The following is a 13294-nucleotide window of genomic DNA, read 5'->3' as shown; positions in this document are numbered from 1 at the left end:
TATACAGCTAATAATTCTATTTTTACCTTTTTCCATACATATTTCAATTGTGATACATTCCAAAAGATTTTACACAGCCATAGTCATCTGATCTTTAATTTTGTATTTAATCATTTTGTCAACATAGAATGCCCCACCCCCTTCTCTAGCTCATACCCCTCCAATTCATGTTTTGTATCATCAATGTCTCCATGCCAAGTTTCCGTTATGGCAATTATACTAGAAGGTTGACAAAATTGTTTTAAATAGTCTTTAATAGTCCCCAAAATTTTCCTACTGGTAAAGTGGATTATTGAGAAATTCCCATCACTTGTAATACAGTTATATTGTTCATCTGTATAGTTACTATTTATAGCAGAATAGAAATGACTGTCCAGATCTAGCTCATATTCCAGATCTTGTATGTGATGCTCGGTATACTGAAAAGGCTGTAATTCCTGCAAAGCAGGAAATTCAAGAGCATCAGCCGTCATAAAATAAAAAAGAAAAAGAATCACAAACAAAGAAAACAGTCAACTAAATCTAGCTACATGATATAAACATTTGAATGCTATGGAAAAATTATACTCAAATTTCTTTGACAACACAGACATAACCATTGATAAACAAATAAACAAATGCTCATTACTTAAATCTTTCCAAGTCCGAAAGCTCCCTTACCATTATGATTTCAGCTTCTTCCAGAGATCCATTTAAGTGATGATTAAGAATTTACAATTCTTAATTATTCACTTTATATTATTCATTAATAGCTCCATCTATGACATACTGCATTTAGGTTTGGGGAACATATGTAAAAAATAAATACTAATTCAACATTGTTATTGCAAAAGGTAACCATGGAACATTCTGAAATTCATGGACTTAGTTGATCACAGTAAAATATAATATAATTTTAATATAATATTATTTGTAATATAATAATATTTGTTTAAAATGAAGGACTCCAATTACAACTTGAGAGGAATAATATTTGGTAATCTGAAGATGAAACTACAAAAAAATATAAATAACTAAGTGAATGCAATGTCTGCATTTTGTTATTGCTGTATCCCTTGTGATGAGTGTAGTTTCCTGGGGTAAAAAGGAGGTGACTGATGGATATAAATTAGAGGCTCAAATTGTAGCAGGATGGAGTCAGCCATCTGTTAGGGGTACAAGATAACCAAAACATGTAGATAGATTTAATTATATCCATTCACTGTTAAACCAAACAGTCCATTTTAATACAATAATTAAGTTAATAAAACTCAAAATTTGAAAAAGTTATAGTCACTCATTTCCATGAATTAAACTAACTCAAAAATGACTTCTTGTCATAACAACTCAGTTCCTTTAAGTGCATTTAAAGTTCCGGTGGCATTTAAGTGTTGGTGATGTATTTCCAGTGCATTCCATTCACTCATTTTAATTGAGTTTATGTAACAGAGGCCAGCAGGTGTTGCTGTGCATATGTAGTTTGTAAACCTCACTCCCAACAGTTCAAAAGAATTCTCTGGTCACAAGGTCAGAGTCCTGGGTTTTAGCCTTCTGGTTAGAGAGTTTGACTTCCATGCCGGAAGATCGTGAGTTCGCATCCCGAGGGAATGCAGAGTCAACAAGTAAACTAAGGAATGCATCAAAAATTTAATCCAAAACGTAATTCAAACTTTTAGGCAGAAAGTTATTTGTCACTTTTTATTGAAAAACAGAAAATAGATTTACATAATTAACTATAAATCATTAAGCTACTAAAACTTTAACAACTAAATTGTTGAAAATTATTCTATTTAAGTTGGCAAACTCAAATGGTTTAAGGCAATCGGTTTCCTCAAATGGTTTGAGTGCAACTCACTCATTGAGTTTTACAGTGATTTCAAAGTGCAAAGATGGAATTATGTGACCAGAGACACTGTGACTGGACCACATGAACAACTAAAAGTTATATTGATGGATTACCAAAACCGATTAGCTTGGACTTTGTTATAGCCGAAGGGGGATGTATACCACATGTTTGGCCACAGAGTGCTGTGCATTTATCCCAAAAACAGTGTTGTATTTGACGGTTCTGTAACCAGAGCCCAGACGGCACTAACAGACACTCTCTGAGGAATTGGCTGAAAAATCCTCAGACCAGTCAACATAATAGTTGACTGGTTTTGCAAACATTTTGGCAAGTGGAAAGGACTGGTAGCTTTAATTCTAATTTCTCTGACTGTATCAGTAACTGTACTGGTCCATTGTATAAGACATTTGTCTCTCAGATGCATCACTGCTTCCTTGGACAATAAATTGGATCCCCCTCACCCCTAATAAATGCCACAGTACTCTCCTAATGAAACCAGACCTTCAATGAAGACCAATATGTTATTACTGCTATTACTGTGTTCTATGTTTTATTTTTCTCTCTTCTCACAATTTTTATTTAGTTTTTACTTTTTAGTGAGTCACTGATACGCACTGTAGATGTTTTCCATAATGCACTGTGCAATGAAGAACGCTTCCTGTTCTTAAATCTGGCAACAAAGAATTGCTCATCCTTTTTGTTCCTGATATAGGTGCTGCAGTGAAGTAACTGCTTACACACCATCAGGGTGCAGGGCTGGGGGCTAAACTGAATGCGGGCCTTAGATCCTGTCAATATAATGGTAATGATATACATCTGATCCTGTCCTTGTTCAATTTTTTATATTATTATTATTTCTTATTATTATTATTTGAATTCTACTGTCAACCCCACTGAAGTCCTTAGACTGGGTCTCATTAACATAAGATCACTGTCCTCAAAATCATCGTTGATCAATGAACTAATTATTGATCATCAATTAGATATGATTGGGCTATGTGAAACCTGGCTTAAACCTACAGCTGTCCTCCCCTTAAATGAGGCCTGCCCACCAGCATATACATTTAGTCACGTCCCTAGTGAAAAACAAGCATAACTCAAAGTTCTTGTTCAACACGGTGGCAACACTTATGCATGGACAACCACCTGTAGTTTGCTCTCCTTTTACAGCACACGATTTCCTGGATTACTTTGAGAAGAAAATAGAAGACATCAGGTTAAACATATCCCGGCATGCCTTAACCCAGCCACTACACCCTGCTATTGAGGTGGGTGCCACTACTGAGGTATTACCTAGATTTACAGAATTTGATAGTATCTCACTTGGCATGTTGACAAAACTTGTAATGTCAACAAAAAGCACAACCTGTTTATTTGATCCTATACCAACAAAACTGTTTAAGGACCTGTGGCCCACTCTTGGGCTGACTGTGCTGTAAATTATTAATCTTTTCTTTCTTTATTTTCTGGTTTACCACAGTCTAGCATTAGGGGTCTCCAATTGGTTCAAAATGCTGCAGCCAGACTTTTGACACGAAGCAGAAAGTTCAACCACATTACACCCATTTTGGCATCCCTTCACTGGCTTCCTGTCCCAGTGAGATCAGATTTTAAGGTTCTGCTACTTACCTCTAAAATTATTCATGGACTGGCACCTCCCTACCTAGCTGACCTAATTAAACCTTACGTACCGGCCCGGGCTTTACGTTCTCAGGGTGCAGGACTACTTTGTGTCCCTAAGGTGAATAAGTCTGTGGGTCACAGAGCTTTCTCTTATCCTGCCCCTGTTGTGTGGAATGATCTCTCTGCATCAATAAAACAGTCAGATTCTGTGGAGATTTTCAAGTCCAGACTTAAGACGCACTTATTTTCCCTTTCATATGGTTAGCATACTGGTACAGTTGTTATATGGCTGGGGGGGCCTGGCTGCCGGTTTGTTTCTGTTTTTTGGTTTTCCTCCCAGGTGGCTTGCGTTTGGGACTGAGTGGCTGTGTTGCTGAGGCTGTTAGGACCTCACCCTGATCACCTGCGACTCGTCAGGACTCACAGCTGTGGTGCATCTGGATGGATTGGAACATGTTGGCATTTAAGACTGGAGTGCACAGTGTGTATTTGCCAAAGACTCGACCTTGTGACCAGACGGGTGAGATCGTCGTCTCGGGAGCCATCTCATCAACAGCGGATGCTGAGAACGTCCAGGTTTGATGCGCAGTCTGTGAAAGAGGAGGGGGTGAGGTCTCACGCTCGTCAGCACACTTCCTGAGGTACGTTAGATTTTGTGACTAACAGTTATACAGTCAGTAAATGTGGTGTCCCTCACACCTTATTGTATTGAGCTGTTTGTTAGTCATGTATCAGCTTCCACTGCGGTGGAGTTTTGTGAACTGGGATGTTCCATGCCTGCAGGTTGGGAAGCTGATCAGCAATCAAGCCAGGAAGTGTTTGCTGTTTGTACACCTTTAAGTGTTCTGTGTGTAGAGTGTGGACTCACATAATGGTTCCTTCTTTCACAGACTCGGTTGTTGCGGCCACCTGGGGGGTGTCGGCGGGGTCCTTGGGTCCGAAACAGCTTCTGGCTCCAGACCGTTAGCGCTGCTGGGAGCGCACCATGCCAGGCCGCACCTTTTTGTTATTATCACTGTTATGTATTAAATTCAGTTAGCCTTTGTACCGTGCTCTGCTTATTTCATACTGGGTCCTTCAAACGCTGGTCGGTTCTCCGAGCTGCGTCCGACACATAACAGTGATAATACAAAAAGGTGCGGCCTGGCGTGGTGCGCTCCCAGCAGCGCTAACGGTCCGGAGCCAGAAGCTGTTTCGGACCCAAGGACCCCGCCGACACCCCCCAGGTGGCCGCAACAACCGAGTCTGTGAAAGAAGGAACCATTATGTGAGTCCACACTCTACACACAGAACACTTAAAGGTGTACAAACAGCAAACACTTCCTGGCTTGATTGCTGATCAGCTTCCCAACCTGCAGGCATGGAACATCCAGTTCACAAAACTCCACCGCAGTGGAAGCTGATACATGACTAAAACAGCTCAATACAATAAGGTGTGAGGGACACCACATTTACTGACTGTATAACTGTTAGTCACAAAATCTAACGTACCTCAGGAAGTGTGCTGACGAGCGTGAGACCTCACCCCCTCCTCTTACACAGACTGCGCATCAAACCTGGACGTTCTCAGCATCCGCTGTTGATGAGATGGCTCCCGAGACGACGATCTCACCCGTCTGGTCACAAGGTCGAGTCTCTGGCAAATACACACTGTGCACTCCAGTCTTAAATGCCAACATGTTCCAATCCATCCAGATGCACCACAGCTGTGAGTCCTGACGAGTCGCAGGTGATCAGGGTGAGGTCCTGACAGCCTCAGCAACACAGCCACTCAGTCCCAAACGCAAGCCACCTGGGAGGAAAACCAAAAAACAGAAACAAACCGGCAGCCAGGCCCCCCCAGCCATATAACAGTACCCCACCCTCACGGGAAGCCTCCCGGCGACCACACACACCTGGCCCAGGAGAAACACCCCCCTCCAGGGACCATGGCTGGAAACCGCGTCTGCGTTCATCCTCCAACAGACTGGTTGAACTGGCTGCATCTTTGCCCTTGTTTCTGACAGTCTCTTAGCACAGGTGTGGCCAGGAGTTCTTACACCTGTGCGGTCAGCCCTTATCCAAACATGTGTGATTAGTCATAAAACAAAACAACCAAAACACCCCCCCCCTCCCCAGGGGACCGTCCCATCAAACCCCAGGGAAGGGGAGAAAGGAAAAACAACCCAAACCCAAGCCTACAAACAAAAATGCTAAAACACCCCCCCCCCCCCCCCAGAGGACCGTTCCATCAAACCCTAGGGAAGGGGAGAAAAGAAAAACCCAAACTTGAGCTCACAAACACAAATGCCAAAATACCCCCCCTCCCCCCCCCCCAGAGGACCGTTCCATCAAACCCCAGGGAAGGGGAGAAAAGAAAAACCCAAACTCGAGCTCACAAACAAAAATGCCAAAATACCCCCCTCCTCCCCCCAAACGACACGTAGGGACCAACACCCCCCAGAGGGGCCACCCGCCAGCTCCAGGAGTATAACCACGGCCGAGGTCCCTCTGGATCCAACGTCACCCACGGGGACTACCAGCGCCTCCCAGAGGACCACTCGTCAACCCCAGGAGACGCCTCCCCTCATGACCAATGGACCCAGCCTCGGCCGTCCACAGCTAGATGGACCCAACGCCCTTTCCCCCCCAGAGGACACCACAGTCAAACCCTGAGGGTGGAAACTGGGGGGGGGGAACAAAAAGACACCCCAAACCCCCCCCTCCCCTCCCGGGTGCAGAGGATACCTGGGAAACGCCCAGCACAACCTAAGTGCACCCCTCTAGCAATGCCGACACTACGGCACACCCGGCTGGAGTCAGAGGAGAAGAGAGGGCATAACAAAAAACAAAGAGAAAAAACAACCCAAGTACCACCCCATCACCCCCCAGGGGACCGTTCCATCTAACCCTGGGGATGTGAAACAAAAAGAAATAAAGAAAAACAAACAGACCAACACACAGTCGTTTGGGTCCTTTTTTTTTTGTTCTTTTTTTTTTGTTCTTTGTCAAACAGGCTGCAGGGTCACAACCCCAGACAAATAGTGCACAACAAAAAATAAAATCCCACACAAAAACCAACTCAAACAACACCCACACAAAATGAACTAACACAAAACAAATCAGTGAGTTATACCGTCAAGCTCAACCAAATGGAACACACCTGTTCCTACTCAAGAGCTTGACGGTAACGTGATTCGGTCACCACAAGGGGGAGCCAGAGTGCTAAAAACAAAAAAACCCCTTTGGCGACAGAAAAAACAAACGAGCTGCTTTTATGTGCGCAGCTGAGTGCAACACACAACCAAAATGTGCTCCACTAAAGAACGCCGGAGCTGATACAACAGACGCAGTAGTTACCTTTGTCCGGGGAAACGGGGCTACGACTGTAACACAGGAAGCCCAGCGACCCGTGCTAACAGAGCTCCGCCGTGCGCGTGAACCCATTACAAACGCACTCTTGCAGCTCCCGTTTACACCTCTTATCCGGTCGGAGTGTGACGCGAAGCCGTCGCCAGTCACACTCCACCACGACCCACAGATAAGGCACAACACAGGAACACGGCTGCAAGAGAGCACAAATCAGTATCCAGTAATGGGTTCTCAAACACGCACCTTCCGGGCGGAGAGCCCCGCAACTGATCCGGATAACCACTGAACGTCTGCTGCCGCCTTCCCGGCGCGTTACCGTCTCTGCTACCGCTGGGTCCGTGATGTTTGGCCAGAGACTACTGTTATGTGTCGGACGCAGCTCGGAGAACCGACCAGCGTTTGAAGGACCCAGTATGAAATAAGCAGAGCACGGTACAAAGGCTAACTGAATTTAATACATAACAGTGATAATAACAAAAAGGTGCGGCCTGGCGTGGTGCGCTCCCAGCAGCGCTAACGGTCCGGAGCCAGAAGCTGTTTCGGACCCAAGGACCCCGCCGACACCCCCCAGGTGGCCGCAACAACCGAGTCTGTGAAAGAAGGAACCATTATGTGAGTCCACACTCTACACACAGAACACTTAAAGGTGTACAAACAGCAAACACTTCCTGGCTTGATTGCTGATCAGCTTCCCAACCTGCAGGCATGGAACATCCAGTTCACAAAACTCCACTGCAGTGGAAGCTGATACATGACTAACAAACAGCTCAATACAATAAGGTGTGAGGGACACCACATTTACTGACTGTATAACTGTTAGTCACAAAATCTAACGTACCTCAGGAAGTGTGCTGACGAGCGTGAGACCTCACCCCCTCCTCTTTCACAGACTGCGCATCAAACCTGGACGTTCTCAGCATCCGCTGTTGATGAGATGGCTCCCGAGACGACGATCTCACCCGTCTGGTCACAAGGTCGAGTCTCTGGCAAATACACACTGTGCACTCCAGTCTTAAATGCCAACATGTTCCAATCCATCCAGATGCACCACAGCTGTGAGTCCTGACGAGTCGCAGGTGATCAGGGTGAGGTCCTGACAGCCTCAGCAACACAGCCACTCAGTCCCAAACGCAAGCCACCTGGGAGGAAAACCAAAAAACAGAAACAAACCGGCAGCCAGGCCCCCCCAGCCATATAACAACAGTTTTGTTTTATGCTTTTTACTCTTTTAATTCATTTATTAGTAATTGGAGCAGGCTGTGGCCTCAACTTTACCTAAATTCTGGGTCTTTTAGTGAAGCTTAGGGCTAGTGGCCGGCGATCACCTTAGTATTTCTCTGTTTTTCTTGATGTTTAATGCTGGCAAATTATACAGTATTTTTTTGTCTTTCTGAAGCCTGATTCTGTTTTTTCTCTCTGCTTAAGGTGCAGCTCCATCCAGAGATGGGAGTTGTATTTGTGTTGGCAACCCTCCTGTCCTGTGCGCCAATAGCATTTCTTGTATATTCGTCCATGAATTGTTCTGTAATTTATGTTTGTATCATGGCCCAAGCAGAGGGTCACCCCTTTGAGTCTGGTCTGCTTGAGGTTTCTTCCTCAGAGGGAGTTTTTCCTTACCACTGTTGCTCTGTGGGTTGGTAAGGTTAGACCTTACCTGTGTGAAGCGCTTTGAGGCAACTCTGTTGTGATTTGGCACTATATAAATGAAAATAAATTGAAATTAATTAAATTGAAATGTTTTACTTTAATATTAGTTGTGCACCGCGGGCAGATGGACAGACTGGATTGGACCGGGTTGATCTATTTGTCCAGATCGGGTCGAGTGTGGGGTTGTCTTCTGTCATAGGTATGATCATTTAGTTATAAAATAATTGATAGTTGTGTTATGCCTTAACTGTCATGCAGCCTTGCTGAAATCTACACTGTCTCCCATAAAGCCATTTCCAGTAGCGCTGTGTTATGACCTTAAATGAGATGTCTGTATCAGAACTAATTCAGTGTCCATATCAGGAATGAGCTTTGTGGAGGAGATCCGACCTTGGAGATGAATGAGGCCCCATCATCTCTGAGAGCATTGCTTTCCTGATAAGGCAGTTTGTGTGAAAAGAAAAGGAGGTGAGGAGACGAAGGAGTCAGGGAGATCCCAGCTGCAGCAGGAGGAAGAGCACTCAAACAATGTACTCAGTATCTGTACTTTATCTATATGAGTTGTCAATAAATTTCCTTGATTGATAAAGAACATGGCAGTCCTCCATGATTAACGAACGTGACACCTCCCCACGGGCTCCCACACCACCTCCAGCTCCAGCCTTGGTCACTGAAGGGCTACTGCTTGGCTTCTAATCTTCTGTCAGTCGCAGGTCGACTGACAAACAGATCTACGATTGGGGTAAAAGGCCCAGATTTGATAGTTTTCCAGGTTTTTCAGAACAGAAGTGAGAGCTGTTTCAAATAATCAGTCCACACCAGCAGCAGCCAATATTGGTTGTTGAGAATTATTCCGCCCCACTCCAGGCTCTGTCATTGCATAAAGCCTGCCCAATATGACATAAACTGTTGTGATTGGTTTGTACCTGTTTTGTATGAGAGGAAAATGCAGTAAATGGGAGGGGAACAGACCCTTTAGCAAAGAAAATGCATTTGTAAACTGAATGGGTTTGGTTTACCAGGTTGGTTGGAGTCTGATCTGGATCAGAACCAGTCATGTTTTGAGGCCTGGCTTTTGTGAGGTCTGGTTCTGCAGACTGAGTGAGTTACCCGTAAGTGTCACCCCATCCTGGTCCTCTGGTTCTCAGCTGGCTGCAGGTCTGTTTGAAGGCAGCTGGCGGGTACGGGTTCATCCCCTCTAAAAGAAGAACAAACTCATCCGTCAACATTTACACCCGATCAAAAGAGTGCAGATAAACCAGATCTGTTCTTACTCTTGAGAGCAGAAAGGAAGACCCCGAAGAAGCGCTGGATGTAGCCCTGTTCCTCAGCTTTCAGACGCCACACGTGGATCAGATGCTGTTGGAGGGGTGCGCTGGCCAGCTCCTCCACCTGCGTGCGGTTGTAGCGCTGACCGACTGTCACCACAAACAGCGCCACACCTTGGCACTTTGCTAGCTGGGAGATGTACTGGAGTTTGTCCTGGTCCCAGTAGGATGTCTGGGTGCCCACCACGGTCAGTAGTGCCTTCTTCTTGTGGGGCGGTCTGGCCTTCAGCAGCACCTCCTTCAAGGTGAACTCCAGCGTCTGTCCGAGCACCGGCGAGCCGCTTTGTTGCTGCATGCTCTGCACCAGGTGTGTCTTCATCTGATCCCGGTCCTGGAAAGTCTGCAGGCCAAACTCCAGCTTCCCGCCCTGCTGCACCACAGCCACCCGGGCCTGGTTGCCAGGCTGGTGGGGCTGCGGACTCAAGGCCAGCTGGTCGACGATGGAGCCCAGAAGCTGTTGGATGCCAGCGTAATTGTCAGCCTGTATTTCCCTGGAGTCGTCAACCACCACAGCGAGATCCATGTCCACTTCCTGAGGAGGCGGAGCTTCCTGGATAAGGGTGCAATTTTTCTGTTTGCTGCAAGGATCTGAACACATCACAGTCCTCCTCAACAAATACTCTTAAAAAATGTGCCAACCAGAAATTACATTACAGCAACAGAATCTGTACATTAAATTGTTTTACATCTGTGAGAAATATTTTGTTTTCTGATCAGATTACAGATTCTTGTTTATGATTGCTGGTGTAATTTATAGATGTCCACAAGTCCCATCTCCCTGTTGAGTAGGAAGTAAACCAAGAAGCCTTGTTACAGAAGAACAGAAGTAATAAATTAGTGTATCAAGCAGTTCATAATATGTTCAGTATTGTCAGTACAGTCTTGTTGTCAATTTTAGAATTTCAGGTTTTTATTTTCCCTGCTGCATTTCGGGAAAAACAACCCAGAAACCACTGCGTCATTTTTTCCCCCTTTATAGCTGGTCAAGGCATTTCTAAAACCAGCGACGATTTTCACTTTGCAGTGCCAAGCTAAAAAGCTTTCGTGACAGAGACCAGCAGGAGGTGCTGTGCATGTGGTAGTCAGTAAACCTTACCCCCCAACAGCTAAGAGGACTCTCTGGCTACAGGGCCACAGGCCCAGGTTTTTGGCCTCCTGGTTAGAGCACCCAAGCCATGCCAGAGATCATGAGTTTGTGTGGGAGGAGTCAACACAACGCAGATGAGGGAGACTGTAGCTGCTACACTTTACTTTGTAATTATTTTAGTGTTTCATTACAGTAGTTTCACATGGGGTATCTCCAAGTCTGTCATCATGGAGGCATGCACAAATTCCAGGAATATGATGGTCGCACAGCTGGAAAAATGTCTAGACGTAAGGGGTGTCCCCTGCAGTGGAAAACTACACCGGGGAGCCCGCGAGTCTCAATAAGAAATCTGATTTTGGAGAAATGTGAGCACAAAGAGTCGGAGAGAAAGTGACGGTGGGTGATGATGGCAGACAGCTCTGTTTGCGCTAGCAACAGGAGAGCTGTGATGTAAACACAGTCATTCCTGCTTATTGACTGTGGATGGAAAAATGAAAGAATCAAGCAACACAGTCATGGTGATGGCTGTTAACTGGCATCATTGTTATATGGCTGGGGGGGCCTGGCTGCCGGTTTATTTGTCTTTTTGTTTTCCTCCCAGGTGGCGTGCATTTGGGACTGAGTGGCTGTGTTGCTGAGGCTGTCAGGACCTCACCCTGATCACCTGCGACTCGTCAGGACTCACAGCTGAGGTGCATCTGGATGGATTGGAGCATGTTGGCATTTAAGACTGGAGTGCACAGTGTGTATTTGCCAGAGACTCGACCTTGTGACCAGACGGGTGAGATCGTCGTCTCGGGAGCCATCTCATCAGCAGCGGATGCTGAGAAACGTCCAGGTTTGATGCACAGTCTGTGAAAGAGGAGGGGGTGAGGTCTCACGCTCGTCAGCACACTTCCTGAGGTACGTTAGATTTTGTGACTAACAGTTATACAGTCAGTAAATGTGGTGTCCCTCACACCTTATTGTATTGAGCTGTTTGTTAGTCATGTATCAGCTTCCACTGCGGTGGAGTTTTGTGAACTGGATGTTCCATGCCTGCAGGTTGGAAGCTGATCAGCAATCAAGCCAGGAAGTGTTTGCTGTTTGTACACCTTTAAGTGTTCTGTGTGTAGAGTGTGGACTCACATAATGGTTCCTTCTTTCACAGACTCGGTTGTTGCGGCCACCTGGGGGTGTCGGCGGGGTCCTTGGGTCCGAAACAGCTTCTGGCTCCGGACCGTTAGCGCTGCTGGGAGCGCACCACGCCAGACCGCACCTTTCTGTATTATCACTGTTATGTATTAAATTCAGTTAGCCTTTGTACCGTGCTCTGCTTATTTCATACTGGGTCCTTCAAACGCTGGTCGGTTCTCCGAGCTGCGTCCGACACATAATCATGTGAAAATGGGCAGGAATAGGATTTGAACCAGGAACCTTCTGCACTGAAATCAAGTGCTCTAACCACTTGGCAACCAACCCTGCCAAAGTTTTTAAATTTTGAATTACTTATTTATTTGGAATTGACCAAATCCAGTAGTTGCCCAGTTTATGTTCTCTTGTAACACTAGCCATTATGCTAGCATGGCTAGCATAACGGCATAGTATGGAATTGTGCTTCCATCCTTTTAATTAATCTTATTATTTTAATGGAACAGGTCTTGGCCTCACTTCATCTTATTTCCGGGTCTGTTCGTGAAGCTCCGTTCTAGTTGCCAGCAATCACCTTAGTATTCTCTCTGCTTCCCTGTCGATTTACTGCTGGTGAACTCATACCTTAGTTACGGATATTTCCGGCCGACTGATTACGCTCTTTTTTCTCTGTCCAAGGCACTGATGAGACCTCTTGCGGATGAGGGTTACACACCCCAGGGCACTGGACTGACCACAAGATTCCCTGACTGAAGCTAATACAGTGGCCCGTGTACCACCTTGCTGAGGGTGGCCTCTCTGTGTCACTGCAGTCTGCTTTTGGAATGAGGTCTTCCATGAAGACAGCTTTTACTAAAGTGAAACTGATGAGGATGGACACTGGCCCTGCAGCCCAGGGTGCTGGACTGATCTCACTACGCTTTGATTTTGATGCGATTCTGTTTTTTTTTTTTGTTTCCTGTTTCTTCACCTTGGTTAAAATTGTGTAAAAAACCTTGTAACTGTTAAGCCCCTTTCACACCGGGCCCACTTCGAGTTGCGTCGTTCGGCGTCATGACGACACCACGTGGAAGCAGCCTAGTGCCAAGACAATGCAGCTCAATGCCACAACAGCATGAGGGATGCAGAGGACGAAGCAAATCGGACGCCAAAAATTAAACATGTTTAATTTTTTTACGTCCTGTGCTCGACGCAAAAATTAAATGGTTTCAACGCAAGTCAGAGCAACGTGACGGCACTCAAAGTGACTGGAAGCCACACTGTCACAATACAATGTTACCCAATGCCAATTTATGATTCCTC

General features: G+C 45.6%; 1 protein-coding gene across 1 annotated transcript in view; it reads right to left on the bottom strand.

Moving 5' to 3' along the window:
* LOC117513538 (collagen alpha-6(VI) chain-like) overlaps window positions 1–13294 on the bottom strand; it is a 276666-nt gene that overhangs the window by 63100 nt on the left and 200272 nt on the right. Inside the window, 2 exon segments of the mRNA XM_034173701.1 lie at window positions 9557–9644; window positions 9721–10362. Coding sequence (XP_034029592.1) covers window positions 9557–9644; window positions 9721–10362 — 730 coding nt within the window.

Source organism: Thalassophryne amazonica, chromosome 7 (genome assembly GCF_902500255.1).
Source record: "Thalassophryne amazonica chromosome 7, fThaAma1.1, whole genome shotgun sequence".
Lineage (NCBI taxonomy): Eukaryota > Metazoa > Chordata > Actinopteri > Batrachoidiformes > Batrachoididae > Thalassophryne > Thalassophryne amazonica.
The sequence above is the reverse complement of the archived record's forward strand: the minus strand, read 5'-3'. Positions and strand labels throughout refer to the sequence as shown.